The sequence below is a fragment of the Erythrolamprus reginae genome, chromosome 1 (genome assembly GCF_031021105.1).
Source record: "Erythrolamprus reginae isolate rEryReg1 chromosome 1, rEryReg1.hap1, whole genome shotgun sequence".
Classification (NCBI taxonomy): Eukaryota; Metazoa; Chordata; class Lepidosauria; order Squamata; family Dipsadidae; genus Erythrolamprus; species Erythrolamprus reginae.
In genome coordinates, this window is record NC_091950.1 from 365,727,427 (window position 1) to 365,746,628 (window position 19,202).

Genomic DNA, 19,202 nt, shown 5'->3' on the forward strand with positions numbered 1-19,202 from the left:
TACCTCCTCTCATTTGTAATTTAACAGCCAAGAACTATGTGGGATCTAATCAGTGACCAATCATCTAATAGACTAGTTTTGTCACATATAAACAAATTTAATTCAAACTGGAAACAAAAATACAGTAATCCATCATTGCCCACAAGACTTTTAAAATATTCTGAACTGGATGGATGGTATACAATTATTTATTGTAAGGCACATACCACAGTCCTCTGCTCACAGTTGTTATTTTCAGTATTGATTACTAACCATTAAGGAGAGTAATACTTTCCATTGGTAACTGGCATCTATTCAAAATTTTATCTTGCTCTAAATTGATTAAAGAGACAACCCTGAAAATGAGATCCGACCAGTTTCATACAGAAAATAACATAATCTAGATGCTAAATAGCGTTTTATTCTAAATCCAATGTGCTTTTAAAAAAATTATTCTACAGGACATGCTTATTCCCAAAGGGGTAGAATACATCTGAAACTGAGAATTATAGAAATGTGCTGTTGAAGATTAAAAAATAAATAAAATCTACAGGGTTTGGAATTAACTCTGTGCTCATATTGAGTATTGTATGGTCAATGTTACAGGAAGGAGACGGCAAATGGAAATAATTATTTTACAAACTGCAAAAATGACAGCTATATTCCTCTCGTTCATGGCAATCTGTTTATGAAAATATGTTATGCTGAAGATTTCTCCACATCATCCAGAGGAAGTCAACCCCAATAGCTGAACTGGCGATGTGGTTATCGTGTCCCTCTCCCCAGCACATACAAGAAGCAACAACACTGTAATATCCTTTTGTACAAAATAGCCTTTCATCATCGTTCCTTCTTCAGAACATGGTAAACTTTAAGTGAGCACAACATAATAATCTGCATGCCTAGCTTGTTGTAATTTCACTTAAGAGCTCTACCGAAAAAAAAGAATTGCTAGCTTGGCAATGGTACACTGTATTAACAGAATCATACTTAATTGCCCTCTGAGACACAATGGATATATTTCCTACTGTTGTGTCAATATGCAACACACAACCACTTTATAATCCTAATAAATTGACACCGTACATTACCTGCAGCTTTTGCACCTTATAGGCTTCACTCAGGGGTGGGATTCAGCCCGTTGGGAGTGGTCTGGGTGAACTGGATATTAATAATTTTTCTTTAAAAAAAAATTTTTTTTAATTGAATTATAAATTTAAAAAAGACGATACGAAAGAAAAAAAACTAAAATAAACACAACAAATACAAAACAACAAACAAAAACATGTAAAGTTTAAAAAATATACATCCCTTATTTGATGTATCAATATTTACATTTTACCCATAGAGTATTCTTACAGCCTCTTTCTATCGACATACTAATATTGTTCAACTTTCACTGCCTTTCTGTTATCATTTCCCAATTGTTCCATTTAATGCAAACCTTATGTATTCTATCAATGTTGTATTTTCCTCTTAATTTTTTTTATTTTTAATTTTTCATCTGATTCTCTGAACTGATAGTTGCAAAGACTGGCTGACCCCACCCATTCTTCCCCTCCTAGGAGTCTCCATTCGGCCCACTTTGAATACCACGTAAGTGCAGGACCCGTGTGCAGACTGTGGGAGGGTGAAAAATGGGGGCCCATTTCTGGCTTCTGGAGTCTGGGGGAGACCATTTTTACCCTCCTAGACGCTCTAAGAAAGCCTCCAGAGTCATGATGCATAAGGCCATGTAGGCCACACCTACCCAGCAACCGGGCAGAGAACTGCTTGCTAAAATGTTTCAATCCCACTCCTGGCTTAGAAATATAGAAGATAGATGGCAGAAAAAGACCTCATGGTCCATCTAGTCTGCCCTTATACTATTTCCTGTATTTTATCTTAGGAAGGATATATGGTTATCCCAGGTATGTTTAAATTCAGTTACTGTGGATTTACCAACCACGTCTGCTGGAAGTTTGTTCCAAGCATCTACTACTCTTTCAGTTAAATATTTTCACACGTTGCTTCTAATCTTCCCCACAACTAACCTCAGATTGTGCCCCCTTGTTCTTGTGTTCACTTTCTTATTAAAAACACTTCCCTCCTGAACCTTATTTAACCCTTTAACATATTTAAACGTTTTGATCATGTCCCCCCTTTCCCTTCTGTTGTTCAGACTATACAGATTGAGTCCATGAAATCTTTCCTGATAGGTTTTATGCTTAAGACCTTCCACCATTGTTGTAGCTTGTCTTTGGACCTGTTCAATTTTATCAATATCTTTTTGTAGGTGAGGTCTCCAGAACTGAACACAGTATTCCAAATGTGGTCTCACCAGGGCTCTATACAGGCTTCACTGTGAGATCATAAAATCCACTACAGATCAACTAGGTAGATTCATGACAGTCCCATTAGATAGAATTCAGCACGATATCAACACTACAGGTTAAAATTACTTTTATTTTGAGATTGGATATAATAGCATGTTGGAATCTCATATTGTAGTATACTTCCTCCTCTTGTGTTGAGGAAATAGCTCAGCTGCTTTTCAATATTATATTATCTCTTGTTTTGGTTTCAAAGGTTTCAGCCTTTTGCCTAATCAACAGTTCCTGCATATCTTTGTCAATATCTTTCTTCTTCTCAATTCCTAATGATTAATGCTGGCAGAACTAGGTTTTTCATTTTCCCAATGTATCTTTGCTAATATATATCAGTTTATCACACTAGAATGAATAGTTTTAGCAATGTTGCACTAAAACACTTGAGTAGCGGGCATGTGATTATAGCTATCTTATTGTCTAAGACAGTGTTTCCCAACCTTGGCAACTTGAAGATATCTGGACTTCAACTCCCAGAATTCCCCAGCCAGCATTTGCTGGCTGGGGAATTCTGGGAGTTGAAGTCCAGATGTCTTCAAGTTGCCAAGGTTGGGAAACACTGGTCTAAGACAAATGCCTACCATCTTGGGTTCCTGGAAATTGAGATTAGGCGTTGATTGCTTACCTGAACGCCTCTTCTCGTACGGTGAGCGGGTACAGCAGTCACATGGGTTGCTCATGTCCAATCCGGTGGAACTGAGCCTAGTGTTAAAAAAGCTTGCCGGATCCGCCCCTTCCCCAGAATTCGCGAATCCATAGACTAGGCTCAGCTGTGAAGCTCTGTAGTGTTCAACTCTCATTGTTAGAGGAAGAAAGGTTATAGGAAGGTAAAGAAGACACATACAAGGGCGGGAAGTGACTGCTGTACCCGCTCACCGTACGAGAAGAGGCGTTCAGGTAAGCAATCAACGCCTATTCTCCGTACTGAAGGAGCGGGTCCAGCAGTCACATGGGACATACCCAATAGATGGTCCCTAGGGTGGGATTAGATTGCTATCATGTGAGATAACGGATTGGAGTACCCTTCTGCCGAAGGCAGCGTCCGCTGAGGCGTAAGAATCAATCTTGTAGTGCCTGATGAAGGAATTTGGCGAGGCCCAAGTGGCTGCTTTGCAGACCTCCTCCAACGGGGCTTGAGTCGCCCAAGCGGCCGAGGTGGCTGCGCTCCTGGTGGAATGCGCTGTGATGTTCCTTGGAACTGAGAGGGAGGCCGATTCATAGGCCTTAGATATAGTCCCTCTGATCCAACGGCCTATTACTATTGAAGACACTTTGGCACCCATGACTCTGGGGTGATAGGCTATAAAAAGTGCTTCTGACCTTCGAAAGGGTCCTGTGCGTTGGATATATATTCTCAGCGCTCTAATGAGATCCAGGGTGTGCCATCTAATTGCCAAGGGATGGTCTCGTTGGAGGCAGAAGGAAGGTAGGACAATATCCTGAGTTCTGTGGAACATGGAACTGACCTTGGGTAAGAAGGTAGGGTCCAGTCGCAAGACTACCTTGTCCTGATGAAATTGACAAAGGTCCTGCCTGATTGAGAGGGCAGCCAGCTCCGAAATGCGTCGGGCAGAGGTAATAGCCACCAGGAAGGCTACTTTAAAGGATAGGTACCTGAGGGACGCCGATTTTAGGGGTTCGTATGGTGCCTGCGTGAGGGAATGGAGAACCCGTGGCAAATCCCAGGATGGATACCTGTGAACCTTGGAAGGTCTGAGGTTGGCTATGCCCTTGAGGAATTCCTGAACTTCCGGGAAGGATCGGAGAGGCTGACTGCGGGGGCCCCCTAGGACAGATGAAATGGCTGCCAGATGACGCCGGAGGGTGCTGGTGGAAAGTCCTTTATGGAAACCTTGCATAAGGAAGGAAATGATTCTGTGTATGGGAATGCACAGGGGAGAGAGGCCTTCCTGTAGACACCACTGGTGAAACTTGGACCACGTGTGGTCGTAGATTCGATTGGTCGAACCCCTTCTGGCCTTTAAAATGACCTCCACTGTATCGGGGTCGTGACCACGCAGTTCTAAGTCTCTCCTGATAACAGCCAGGCGGTGAGGTGGAACCACTCCGGATCTGGATGGAATGAGGCCCCCTGTCGCAGCATATCCCCCGAAACGGGGAGTCGCCAAGGGTCCTGAACGGATAACTGTTGGAGATCCGCGAACCAGGGCCGGCGGGGCCAATGAGGGGCGATTAAGATTACTCGGGCCCTCTCGGTGAGGACCTTGTGAATCACGTCCGGGAGAATTGGAATTGGAGGGAATGCGTAAAGTAGGCCTGGAGGCCATGGGCTCCGGAGGGCATTGATTGCTTCCGCTCCCGGGGATGGAAATCTGGAAAAGAAGCGAGGGAGCTGGGCGTTCGCATTGGTCGCGAAGAGATCCAGAATTGGTAGGCCGAATCTGAGGCTGATTTGATGGAACAGGTCTTGATGGAGATTCCACTCTCCTGGGTCTATCGTTGCTCGAGATAGCCAGTCCGCTTGGACGTTGAGGCTCCCCGAGATGTGGTCGGCTAGGAGCGACCGAAGATGTTTTTCCGCCCAAAGGCCTAACTTGAGGGCCTCCCTCATGAGGGCCTTGGATCTCGTGCCCCCCTGTCTGCAGATATGGCTTTTGGTGGCAATGTTGTCAGTGAGAATGAGAACGTGCCGGTTGGGAATGCGAGGAGAGAAGTGCTTCAGAGCCAGGGAAACGGCTCTTAACTCTAGCCAATTGATTGGCTTGGAAGCTTCCTCCGGGGACCACGTGCCCTGGGCTATCATCCCCTGGGCGTGGGCGCCCCATCCCGATAGACTGGCATCTGTGGTGATGACAAATTGATCCGGGCACCTGAACAGGGATCCTTTGTCCATGGCCGGAGACTTCCACCATTTGAAGGATCTGCGAACCATTGGTGGGATGACAATGCGACGATTTGAGTTGCTGTGCCCCGATCTCTGAAAGGGTAATAGGAGCCACTGAAGTTCCCTAGCATGAAGGCGAGCCCAGGGAATGATGCCTATGCATGACACCATCTTCCCCAAAAGGGAAGACAGGGTTACTATGGATACTGAAGGTTTAGATAAAATGCAAGAAATTAACTCCCCTATACTGAATTTTCTCTCGGGAGAGAGAAAAACCTGGGAGGATTCTGAATTAATAATGGATCCCAGGTGTAAGATGGATGTGGAAGGTTGGAGATGACTTTTATCAAAGTTGATGGAAAATCCATGGTCCTGAAGGACTGACATGGTGATAGAAAGGTCTGTTTTCACTTTCTCTAGGGAGTTCCCATGAATCAAAATATCATCAAGGTAACATAAAATGTGAATGGGAGACGCCCGGATATAGGCCGCCAGGGACCCCAAGAGCTTTGTAAAGACCCGAGGGGCCGAGGAAAGGCCAAAAGGCATCGCCCTATACTGGAAATGCCTGCCTTGAAAGGAGAAACGTAAAAATTTTCTGTGGCATTTGGCTATAGGAATGTGGAGATAGGCCTCAGTGAGGTCTAAAGAGACCATGAAATCTCCCGTGTGGATGGCGGCCAAAATAGATGATAGGGAGTGCATCTTAAACTTCCTATATTTGATGAATAGGTTAAGCTTCTTTAATCCAAAATAGCTCTCCAACCTCCGGAGGATTTTGGAACCATAAATAGGATGGAATAAAAACCTAGACCCTTCTGATCGGAGGGAACCGGTTGAATGGCTCTGATGGACAATAAGTGAGAAATGGCCTCCTCCATACGGTTACAATCTGAGGAGGACCTGGGAGAAGGGCAGGAAATAAAACGTTTCGGAGGGGGAGAGATAAATTCTAAAAGAAGGCCTGTTTGAACAGTGTCAATGACCCAGGGGTCCTTGGAGGTGAGACGCCAACTAGAGGCGAAATGGGCTAGGCGACCACCTATGGGAATTGAGGAAAAATTACCATCTAGGTTTCTTTGAAGCCCTGTTAGAGGACGCTCCCCTTTGGAAGCGAAAACCTCTGCCCCTGGAGTTCCTACCTTGGGAACGAAAGCGGGGGGAATACTGACCTGGAGATCTCTGATAGGAAGCCGCTTGATCTTGCTGACGCCCTGGGCGACGAAAGGACTGCGTTTTGGTAGCCTTTTTGGTGGTTGGACCCAAAACTTTCTTCTTGTCCGTGGTTTCCGTGAGGAGTGGATCCAGAAGATCACCGAAAAGCAGGTCGCGCTTTAAGGGTCCCAGGGATAACTGCCACTTCTGGCGTACTCCCGCTTGCCAAGGGCGAATCCATAGGAGTCTTCTTGCCGTTGTAGAAGCTGCAATAGACTTAGCAGAAAATCTAGTAGATTGTAAAGTGGCATCAGCCACGTACTGGGCAGCTGCAAAGACCTTGTTGAAGTCTTGTTGACCTCTCAAGTCATCGGGAGGAATATGCTGCTGAAGTTGGCGAAGCCACAGAAGCATGGCTCTGGAGAAAAAGGAAGCCGCTGCAGAACTTTTAATGGCCCAGGAATCTGCGGTGAATCCTCTTTTGAGCATTTGTTCAATCCGCTTGTCCTCTGGGCGGAGGACTTCCTCTGCTTCACCTGGAACAGCAGCCGCCGAGTGAAGGATCTTGACAGGTTCATCCGGTTTAGGAAAGGATAAGAGCTCCTCATAGGAAGAGGAGAGTTTATACAATTTTCTGTCCTTGGTTGAGGGATTAAGCCCAGAGGCTGGGAAATCCCACTGCTTAAGTAAGGCATCTTTAAACAATTTAGGCATAGGAATTACCTCGTTATCCTCCTGTTCCTCTGTGAAGTAAGGTAAATTCTCCTCCGGGGGATCAGTGGATGTGGAGGCCTGTTTCTCCTGAGCCGCCAATCCCGTAGAAATTCTAGCTTTGAGGAGGAGAGACTTGAACAATTGAGAAGGAAAAATAGTAATTGGAGAAGGAACCTTTATTTGGGATTCCTCATCATCTGAGAGGCCTTGAAAGGGATCCTCATCCTCCTCCATATCCTCATATTCGTCCTGAGAGGAATCTGAATCATCCTGAATAGGAGCTCTAACCGCTGGGGAGGAACCCAAGGGGCGGGAGGGGCGAGGAGGAGGAGGAGGTAAGGGAAGCTCATTGATGGTAGAGAATTTGGCATCAATGGCCTTGGACAACACAGAAAAAATAGATTGGAATTCAGGAGGTAAACTAGAAATATCAGCAGGAATGGCAGAAGAATCCCTGAAGGCCTGGGAGGATCCTGGCTGGGGGGAATCTTCAATAATATCTGGTTCCTCTGGACCTATTCCCCATAGGTTAGGTTGGGGTCTGTCTAGGTTTGGCTCATCCAGAGATAACACAGGGACCCCAGAAGGAGGCAGACTAGAAGCCTCTGGGGGGTCTTGACTACTGAGTACTTGGGCCTGTACTTTCAAACGCTTTGCTGGTTTGTCATGGATTCTTTGTAGGGCTAGGTCCCTTCTCTTCTCAGCCCTGGTGACCTTGGTCGAGGGGCGGGCCCCTGAAGAAGAGGAGGTCGAGGCCTGGGGGATACTGGTAATCTCATCGCCTGTAGGCCTGGCCTCTCTGGGACCTTTAGTTGTGCCTCTCTTGGGAAAAGTAGCCATAGTCTGACAATTAACAGAAGACCAGGCTGAGCCAAGACTGAATAATTAGGGAGAAGATTTCAAGGACTTCCCAAGAGGTATGGATCCTGCTCCGAGGCCTCGGAGCTGCTGAGACTTGAGGGCAATCTGGGCAAACCCAGAGTTCGTGTCCCCAAATACAGCGTGGCCCAGCCTCCCTAAACTTAAATTAAAGTAAACCAAGGCACTCTGGTTGGAGGCTTAGCCGGTGGAGAATTAAGCCTGAGCGTCCCAAAGCCCACTCCGGGATCCACGCGGTGGACTGAGGCCTACGCGGCTGGCAGGAGGCCAACACGAGAGGCCTAAATTTAAAAAGGGCGCGAAGGCCTTCGCGCCGAAAAATCGCTCCGTAATAGAATTCTTAAAGGGGAAGCGATCGACTAAGTCCAGGAGACTAGATACAAGCGTCTCACTCCGCAGGAGGTATTTTATAAGCCCTTTTACAATATACAATAATGAATCAATGTTTTTCAAATCAATACTTGCACCAGGACCTCCAGGCCAAAGGATTAAAAGAATCCACAAGCGGCAGCGGGGATCGTAAACGGCAAAAACAGCCGGGGGAAAACGAAACCGCAACTTCTCCCAAGGAAAAAAGCCGAGCCACAAACGGCTGGCGCTATTAGTGCAAGTAAACAAATAAGGATAAACAATTCTTACTACTTTTGAAGGAAAAGATCGAAGGGAAGGTGTTAGAATGTTGAACGAGCTATCACAATACAACCGCAGGATATGCGAACTGAGCGAATTCTGGGGAAGGGGCGGATCCGGCAAGCTTTTTTAACACTAGGCTCAGTTCCACCGGATTGGACATGAGCAACCCATGTGACTGCTGGACCCGCTCCTTCAGTACGGAGAATTATATTCAATCTATATTTATGCTGAATACTCTCCAAATATTAGCCATTTTTAATTAACTTCATACGATATGGTAAATCAAAACATTGGTTTAAAATCTATGTACATTGGTAGCTACAAAGATGGAGTGTGTACTTGTTCACTATAATTCAGCATGTTCCCTCAAACACAATCTTAATATGAAATAATTTCCTCTCCGTCGCAAAAATTCCACATATTCTTTAAAAAAAAACCCGTACATGAATGGGAGGATATCTTTACAAGCACAAAATTGGTAGGGCGCAAGCACACAAATATGTTTAAACATATTTATTCGAATTTCACAAATTCTAGGAAAAAGAGGTGTCCTTTTAGACTGACAGAAATTTAAAGCCAGTAAGGAAATGAAATAGGGCCACCAATTTCTATTGAGCAGTTGTTTAAAATGTTTAGGGTCTATTTAAAAAAAGGATTTTCTGGATTTGTTATATTATATTTATATGTTATATTATATTTTTAAATTATTAGATTTGTTGAACATTGTTTTATTGTTGCTGTGAGCCGTCCCGAGTCTACAGAGAGGGGCGGCATACAAATGTAATACTAAATAAATAAATAAATAAATAAATAAATAAATAAATAAATAAATAAATAAATATTCCAGTATGTTTGCCTACCAAAAAAAGGGAGGGTATCCATTTTTGGCCAAGGTGCGTATTCTTCTAATAAAAGGAGAACTGGAGAGGTTACACAATATTTGCTCACCACATAGAATATGGTTGCCTGGCAACAAAAAGGAAATGTATTGGAAAGCAAGACAGGCCTTAGATAAAAGGGAAGCCTCTTTATGTGGGTAGGGCTGAGTTTCTCTGACTAAAATATGTGTTTCCTGCAATTGCAGATGAAGTGTTTTACAGCCTGCCTACAATGCCCCCTGGGCTATTTCTGGCAACACTTCATGAAGAGTTCATTTGAGACAAGATAAATATATGGGCCACCCTTCCAACAGGATCAGAATGTCGTGCAGGGCTGGCCTCATCCCTTCAGTCTTCATTTTATTCTAATTCTGGGAAGCCTGAACAGTGAAAAACGGTGATTCATCCAGACTCACCTCCTGTAGAAAGGTTTGTGACCAAGGACAAAAGCCATTAACAGGATTTAAAAGAAAGAAATCCAATTCTGTCAATGCGCCGAGCCTTTTCTGGGAAAGCCAAGTATCTGTAGCTACAGACTAGTCATCTACCAAATCATATTTCACAGCCATAAATGCAATTTATTGACAGTGAGATAGGGTTTTGTTTATCTTGCAGAGGCTGTTGATCATAAGATGCTAGGTTTATAGTATAGGGCCTGGGAGATATTTATGGGCTGACCTTTATAGCTTGACAGATTATTTCTAATACTGTCATCAGAATCATTTGGGGTTAGTTTTCCACTACTTGTAGGTTGAGTCCACAAGGCAATTATGGCAATGGAACAAGAATCTGCTGTAGTATTTGCATGCTCATGATATATATAGTTTAAAGATGTAATAAACAAAAATGAAAGCAGTATTTATTGTCATTAACTTTTTGGAACTTGTTCTGTCTGGGTTCCCCCAGACGCCAACACCAACTAAAAAGAGTAGCCAGACACGCTGGTAAAAAGCAAAGTCCTTTTATATCTTTGAAAACAAACACAGATAACAAAAACTGTTCTTACAAACTGGAATGCTGTGAAGCTTCACAGAAGAGTCACGACGGCCAGACAATACAACAGGCTTCTTGCTGGCACACACACCACTGTAGATAATAAAACCCACGCCTCCCCCAAGTTTTCAGCCTTCGGGCCACAAGCCAGAATCAGAGACGCCAAGGATCGAAGCAAGGTCACAGGACTCCCAAAAGATAACTCTCCACAATACAGGAAGGGCGGGCCTGCCTTTTCAACCTTTCTGAGGAGAACCACACCCAAACCCAGCTGTTGCCTATTAGGGATGGAAATACCTGGCTAATTGTCCCCTTCGTTGTGCTGCCCTTCTCTGCCTCATATCTATGATGGCTTGTGCGTTCTCATCCAATGACTCCAGGCTACTCGCTGGGGAGAGCTCCCCCCCAGGGGTCTCAGGCTGTTCCCCCTCCTCCTCGTCCTGACATTCCTCTTCCCCGTCTGCCTGGTCCTCCTCCTCCTCCTGTTCCTCGTCCTCCCCCTCTGAGCATGGAGCCGGCAGAGTTCCAGCCGTTCCCTGAGGAGCCTCAGACTGAATCACAACAGGAACTATTGTACACAAAAAGCCTCTATTAATAGTTTACAATGTGACTGTCAATACTGTTATTTGGGGATTTTTATTTGAATGCAAATTGTTAATATATTTGGAAATATCTCTTCCTGGTCTTGATTTTAAAATAGGTCACATAATTATCCTACACAAATTTATAATGCAATAAATATGACCAAAGTTTTAAGGCCAGTTACATTATATAGACATTTTTGAGAGATGTCAGTACTTTAAAATCTAATCTTTTATATATTATATATACAGTATATCCGCCCCTCTCTGATGGCAACAGATTTAATCTGTAGCTCTAGAAAAGGTTGTTCTATATTTGCTTAAAGGTAAACCAAAATTGCCTGAGCTGCAAGATAAGTGGCAATATAATTGATAAGATTATCATAAGCCATGTAGGGCTTTATAGGTCATTAGCAATATAGTGTTCCCTCGATTTTCGCGGGGGATGCGTTCCGAGACCGCCTGCGAAAGTCGAATTTCCACGAAGTAGAGATGCGGAAGTAAATACACTATTTTTGGCTATGAACAGTATCACAAGCCTCCCTTAACACTTTAAACCCCTAAACTGCAATTTCCCATTCCGTTAGCACCTCTTTAGATTATTACTCACCATGTTTATTTATTAAAGTTTATTAAAAAAAATATTTATTAAAGGTGGACGAAAGTTTGGCGATGACGTATGACGTCATCGGGCGGGAAAAACCATGGTATAGGGGAAAAAACCCGCAAAGTATTTTTTAATTAATATTTTTGAAAAACTGTGGTATAGCTGTTTCGCGAAGTTCGAACCTGCGAAAATCGAGGGACCACTGTAGTTTGAATTGTGTCTGGAAACTAATCAGCAGCAAGTGCAGGCCACAGAGTGTTGACGAGACATGGACGTATCTAGGGAGGCCCATGATTGCTCGCGCAGCCGCATTCTGCACGATCTGAAGTTTCCAAACACTCTTCAAAGGTAGCTCCATGTAGAGAGCGTTGCAGTAGTCAAACCTCGAGGTGATGAGGGGATGAGTGACCATGAGCAGACTCCCTGTCCAAATAGGGCCACAACTGGTGAACCAGGCGAACCTGGGCAAACACCCTCCTTGCCACAGCCAAAAGATGTGTTCTGTTAGCTTTGGATCAAAAACGACAACCAAGTTGCGAACTCTCTCTCAGGGGGTCAATAGTTCCCCCCCCCAGGGTAATGGATGGACAGATGGGATTGTCCTTGGGAGGGAAAACCCACAGCCAGGGTTGAGTTTGAGCCTGTTGACACCCATATGGACCCTAACAGCCTCCAGGCACCGGCACATTACTTCCATTGCTTTGCCGACTGGACATGGGTTGGAGATGTACAACTGGGTGCCATCAGAGTACTGATGACACCTCACCCCATGCCCTTGGATGATCTCACCCAGCGATTTCATGTAGATATTAAATAGTAGGGGGAGAGGACCGACCCTTGAGACACCCCCAAGGGAGAGCTCTCAAAGTCGACCTCTGACCCCCCACTAACACCGACTGCGATCGGCCAGAGAGATAGGAGAACCACTGTAGAACAGTGCCCCCCACTCCCAACCTCTCCAGCCGTCGCAGGATACCATGGTCGATGGTATTGAAAACTGCTGAGAGGTCAAGGAGTGCTGCCAGGACAGAGGATAAACCCCTATCTCAGGCCCGCCCGAGATCATCCATCAGCGCGACCAAAGTAGTTTCCGTGCTGTAGCCGAGCCTGAATCCTGACTGTTGAGAGCCTAGATAATCGGCTTCTTCCAAGGACCGTTGGAGCTGGAGCAACACCACCTTCTCGACAACCTTCCCCATGCACATTCCTTTCCCCTATTTTCCCTACAACCACCCTGTGAGATGGCAGAATGAGTAATTAGTACAAAGTCACCTCAGCTAGGCTTTCATGCCTAAGGAGAGATTAGAATTCAGTCTCCTGGTTTCTAGCCAGCATCTTAAGTACTACACCAAATGTGTTTCCAGAATAACAACAACAAAAAGATCTGAAAATAATATGGAACATGTTGTATTAACATAGAAGCAGTTGACAACTCTTTAAAGCAACTTGTTTTTTCTCCCAGGGTTGCACATGTAACACCATGTGATCCCGGTAAAATGATTGGTTGCTTTAAAGAATGGTAAACTTATATATGCATGCCCTCATGCACTACAAAGCACCTTCTATTTAAAACAAGAGACATAGAAACATAGAAGATTGACGGCAGAAAAAGACCTCATGATCCATCTAGTCTGCCCTTATACTATTTCTTGTATTTTATCTTAGGATGGATATGTTTATCCCAGGCATGATTAAATTCAGTTACTGTGGATTTACCAACCACATCTGCTGGAAGCTTGTTCCAAGCATCTACTACTCTTTCAGTATATTTTCTCAGGTTGCTTCTGATCTTTCCCCCAACTAACCTCAGATTGTGCTCCCTTGTTCTTGTGTTCACTTTCCTATTAAAAACACTTCCCTCCTGAACCTTATTTAACACTAACGTATTTAAATGTTTCGATCATGTCCCCCCTTTCCCTTCTGTCCTCCAGACTATACAGACTGAGTTCATTAAGTCTTTCCTCATAAGTTTTATGCTTAAGATTTTCCACCATTTTTATAGCCCGTCTTTGGACCCGTTCAGTTTTATCAATATAAAGACATGACCTTGGCATAGATAAGAAAACAATGCTTTATTTGTGGATGGATGAAAAGGATACCTGAGTTGGTGTCACTTGTAGCTACTTCTGTGTTGATTAAAATTAGAAAGTACATGGGACAAAAAAAGTTCATTTATTTCTCCTTCATTCTCACCCAATGTTACTTTTTAGAGAAGCATGGCTAGAAATAATTTAAATGAAAATATGCATTTTATCACAGTGGCTAAAATTGTTGTAAGAAACTAATAGGCCTCCTCAGACTGTGGCCAGGGAATGGGTGATACCGAAGCTTGCTGACCTTTCCTGTGCTTCTTTATATCATTCTATATTCTTGAAATAAGGGATACCTTGAAGAAAGGACAATATGTTGACTTAGTTTTGAATTGAACAATAAGCAAAATGGCTATCTTCGTATTATACAATTGATGGATCAGAGGGCACATAAGCGTGGCTGAGCAGCACAATACGAAGCTATTATTTCCAATTAATCTGTATTCAAAAGAATAAGATGCAACAGACCACATTGACACCCAGTTCCTTTCTTCAAGGATCTGAAAGAGCCTGTAAATAACACTAAGACTTGCATAGCTGGGCTTGCAAGAAGGTCTCGCCTGGCTGGTGGGACAACATTCCTGACATGAAAGAACCTATGCACAATGTTATATTCACTGAGGAATTTAGTGTCAGGAGTTAATTTATTTTAGCATTTATCGCATGCAATATTTGTCTTGATACAAACGTAAACTTCATCTCACCTATTCAGAAGTCTGTCCTGTTTTGGGATGAAAAGGAAACTACTTATCCTAATCCTGATTTTCACACATATATTTTGCATCAGATTGATAAGGAAAGCTATATTAAAATCTGAATTTCCATAGCTCATGGGAAACATAAAGGTATTTATTATGAAATCTTTTTAATCTCATAGGATTAAGGCATGATCGAAATGTAAGTTCTGGGACAGAGATGAATCAACAAGAAACATTATCTACTGTTTTATATGTTACAATCTTGTCCTCTACAAATTGTACCTTCCTCCCATCCCCCACACCCCAAATAGTCAAAAGCGATTCAACAGCTTATCTCTCTCTTATATCTTATTCCCCAATTGCAGAAAAATCCTTTATTCATTCTTGGAAACTTTTTTGAAGCCTCCCTTGGAAACTTCCTTTTCTGGAAACACCATACAAGTTCAACATAGAATTAGATAGAATTACACTTCAATTGAAATCAGTGGTAGCAAAATGCTCAGTAAAATACTGATTGCTAAAACCAACCACCCTGATGCTATAACAAAGAAGGATATTTCAAACAAAAGCAAAAGTTAAATGTAAATTACAAATGATATTCATTCTGGGTCAAATAAGTGATTCTTACCAGATCATAAGAAATCTGGTATTTATCTGGTTTTTACTTACGATATTTATAATTTTAGCATATTTAACAAAAAAAAGAAATAAAAATTCTCTATTTTCGTTCTTATAATATCTCTTCATTGTGACGTAAAGAAAAAAAATTGTTCCCCTTTTTTGTTGTTTTGCAGCCAATTATACCATTTATCCCAAATTTTGTAGAAGACTGAGTCTTCTTTCTCTTTAATACACAATGGTTAATCTATTCATTTCTGCCAATTCCATTATATTTTATTTTTAATGTGTACGTTAGTAGGAGTGAAGTCTTTTTTCCAGTTTTGGGCATAACAGATTCTTGCAGCTGTAATCAAATGTATGATTAGGTATCTGTTGTCTTTTTTAATATTTGTATCAACCATCCCTAGTAAAATTATTTCTGGTTCAAATTTAACATCAATTTGTAAAATTTCTTTTAACCACCTCCAAATTTTTTCCTCAATAGGTTCTTGAACACCCGGTTCTTATCTAGAAAAGTTCGTAAGTATAGGCGTTCATAGATAGAGGTACCACTGTATTTAAAACAAATGTGTTAAAAGATAACATTACTTTCTGTAGTGAGCCAATGACTGAGTGACCTTTGGAATTGATGATTTATTTATTTATTCGACTTGTTTGCCACTCATCTCATCTTTGTAACTAACTCTAGGAGACGTACAAATAAAAATAAAGATCCCCTTTTTTCACTAGGTCTATGCATTTATTTAACTATAACAAACCTACTGTGTTTCCCCGAAAGTAAGACAGTGTCTTACTTTCTTTTTACCCCCAAAAGCCCCACTACGTCTTACTTTCGGGGTATGTCTTACATTGGAAAAAAATTGAAAGGGTCGCGTTCCCGAAGGCATCTCCCCAGAGTCCAGAAGGGCAGCCGCGGGACAGGAGCCTCATGAGCCCTTTTCCAAGTTCAACCTCAGGGCTCCAAGCGGCGTGCACGTGTGGAGCCACAGACGCGTGTCGGGGAAGCGTGTGTCTGGAGGGGAGGAGCCGCTCTGCGCAGTTGGGCAGCCCCACCTGCCTGCCGGAAAGGAGGCGGGCGAAGGAGGGCGCAGCTCCGGCCGCTCGCCTCGGAGCTGGTCAGCCTCGCTGGCCGCTTGCAGCCGAGCCTCGGCAGGACTCGGTTGCTGGGACGAGCGCCTTCGCTGCAAGCCACCGCCCGCTCGGCTCGCTTCGGACCAGCGCCGTCCTTCGCTTTGCCAAGCCGGGGAAGAGGCGGTGGCGGCGAGGCGAAGGGCGCATGGGGAGCTTGGAAGCGACGTCATCGGGCTCCCCCCCCGGCAATACCCCCGTGTTTCCCCGAAAGTAAGACATATGTCTTACTTTTGGGGTACGGCTTATATTAGCCGACCCCCCTGAAACCCCCGATACGTCTTACAATCGGGGGTGTCTTACTATCGGGGAAACAGGGTAATTACTTCATATGTCTAGAAAATACTGTATAGAAATACAACATTGTCACTTGATATCGTGTTTCCTCGAAAATAAGACCCCGTTTTATATTTTGTTGAACCCTGAAATAAGTGCTTGGCCTTATTGCCATGCACTCAAAATTCCCATTGGGCTTATTATTAGGGGATGTCTTATTTGGGGGAAAATAGGGTATGAAATTACACCTTTTTTTGGTACACATTTTTAATAACCTATATATTCCCAGGGGGCGCAGCAGGTAGAGTGCTGTACTGCAGGCCACTGAAGCTGACTTGTAGATCTGAAAGTCAGCGGTTCAAATCTCATCACCGGCTCAAGGTTGACTCAGCCTTCCATCCTTCCGAGGTGGGTAAAATGAGGACTTGGATTGTGGGGGCAATAGCCTAGCTGTTGAAAAAGTGTTATTGCTAACATGTTGTAAGCCACCCTGAGTCTAAGGAGAAGGGCGGCATAAAAATCAAATCAATAAATAAAATAAATAAATAAATAAATTCCCAATGTGATAAACATGGCAACATATGTCAATTTTAGGAATCTGAGTGTGCTATGAAAAGGTAAATGCTCAATACAAAACTATCAAAAGTTTAGCTTTCACCACTTCTTTAATTGGCTCAGAATTCAAGTGTCAGATTTCCTCCAGGAGTGCATAGTAGGCTTTTTTGTCCCTCTTACTTATTATCTGCTCCATTACACAAAAGAAGAAAAAGAGCTGCAATGTTAAGAAAAGTGTACTTTATCAGAAAATATTTTTGCACCAATACAATGGGAAAGTGGGATGCATAAAATAAAGGGATTTCCTTTAGTATAAGGCAGATCAAGTAAAACATTATTGAATGGATATTCCTTTTTTGTTTTGCATTATGTGCTAACTTAGCAATTAAAAGTACATTCAAATAGGTAAACATAAGTCAAAAAAAGATTTGAAAAAAATATTTCCTACAATTTATCATAAAAGAAAAAAACGCAAATCTTACAAAGGGGTTGGCTGTTTCATTGAGCCTGTTTGTCCTTTTAATTAGTGTCCTAAACTAACTAATTAAATGCAAGATGGTATATAAAAAAAAATAAAAAACAGAAAGTATTAGTTTTAATTAAAACACATGGGTATCTTTTTTGTGGACAAAACTAAATCCATCTGGATTAATAAAAAGCATGTTTCAGCATTAAGGTATACTCAAATCATAGTTCTTTAGTTTTTTTGTGACTTTCGTTCGAAGTATGTACAAATCTTCCTCATTGTTATTGTAGTTATAATCTGTAAGATTAAAAACAAAAAAATCTAGTCAAATATAATTATCAGCATAAAAAGTTTCATTTTTACCATTTTGTTCTTTCCATAGTCATTCTAATCAATTTTTCTACATTAGCAACTAATTATCATACATCTTTCATAGCCAGAAAGTAAATGAGAAGTTGTAGTCTAGTAAGGTATAGTAAATCAGTCTAAGAAAGTTTAAATAATAGATTTCATTATTGAAGGCATGTTCCTACTTAGTGCTGGAATTAAAGCAACACACCAATGGCTGTTTGTTTGAACGCATCTAGTATCAAGAAGTGAAAGTGACAGTATCACTATCTGATATATCCATTATAAAAAGAGACAGACAAAAACCGATCCTCTTGGCCAAAAGAAATAATCATCTCACAAAACATCAAATCACACTAGCTTATTTTTCTGCTTGGAGTGGGGGAGGGGCACAATTTAAAAAACCATCAACAGTATATTTATTAAATTTTTACTAGCCTTACATCTTGAAACAGAAAAACATCATCTCCGTACCATTATAGATTTATCGCTGACTTATAGAGCCTGACCATTAGTTTTAGAACATAGAACAAAAGACTGCAAATATAAAATTCATCCAAACTCTGCAGATAAAAGATTACAAACTCCACATTTCTACATATGTAAAAAAACCTGGCCTGCAGAGCAAATTGGGCTATGAACCATGTTTTCCCAAAAATAAGACATCCCCTGATAATAAGCCCAATCAGGCTTTTGAATGCATGGCAATAAGGCCAAGCACTTATTTCAGGTTTTTAAAAAAAATATAAGACAGTGTCTTATTTTCAGGGAAACATGGTAGGAGGTAGGAGTTCTGTTTATTATTTAGTTTTCAGATTTGGAAAATTAGAAAGTCAATTTCTGACAATTGAGTATCCCTAGTTCATAAGTCAGTATTAGAAATTCTTCAAACTATTTGTGTGTTCTCAAGCATGAGCCACTTCCCCATCTTTGCCTGTTATGCCCAAGAGTGGTGCTCTTTGGGTATACAATACAGTGTTCCCTCGATTTTCGCGGAGGATGCATTCTGAGACCACCCGCGAAAGTTGAATTTCCGCGAAGTAGAGATGCGGAAGTAAATACACTATTTTTGGCTATGAACAGTATCACAAGCCTTCCCTTAACACTTTAAACTCCTAAATTGCAATTTCCCATTCCCCTATCAACCATTTAGATCATTACTCACCATGTTTCTTTATTAAAGTTTATTTAAAAAAATATTTATTAAAGGTGGACGAAAGTTTGGCAATGACATATGATGTCATCGGGCGGGAAAAACCGTGGTATAGGGAAAAAACCCGCAAAGTATTTTTTAATTAATATTTTTGAAAAACCGTGGTACAGTAGTCCCTCGCTATACCGCGCTTCACCTACTGCGGCTTCACTTCATCGCGGGTTTCTGAGGAAGTCG

General features: G+C 42.3%; 1 protein-coding gene across 1 annotated transcript in view; it reads right to left on the reverse strand.

Annotated features, from left to right (window-relative positions):
- Window positions 1–17,223: 17,223 nt before the first annotated feature.
- DTL (denticleless E3 ubiquitin protein ligase homolog) overlaps window positions 17,224–19,202 on the reverse strand; it is a 31,938-nt gene continuing 29,959 nt past the window's right edge. The window contains exon 15 of the mRNA XM_070734459.1: window positions 17,224–17,761. Coding sequence (XP_070590560.1) covers window positions 17,696–17,761 — 66 coding nt within the window. The 3' untranslated portion in view covers window positions 17,224–17,695. The remainder of the gene's footprint in view (window positions 17,762–19,202) is intronic.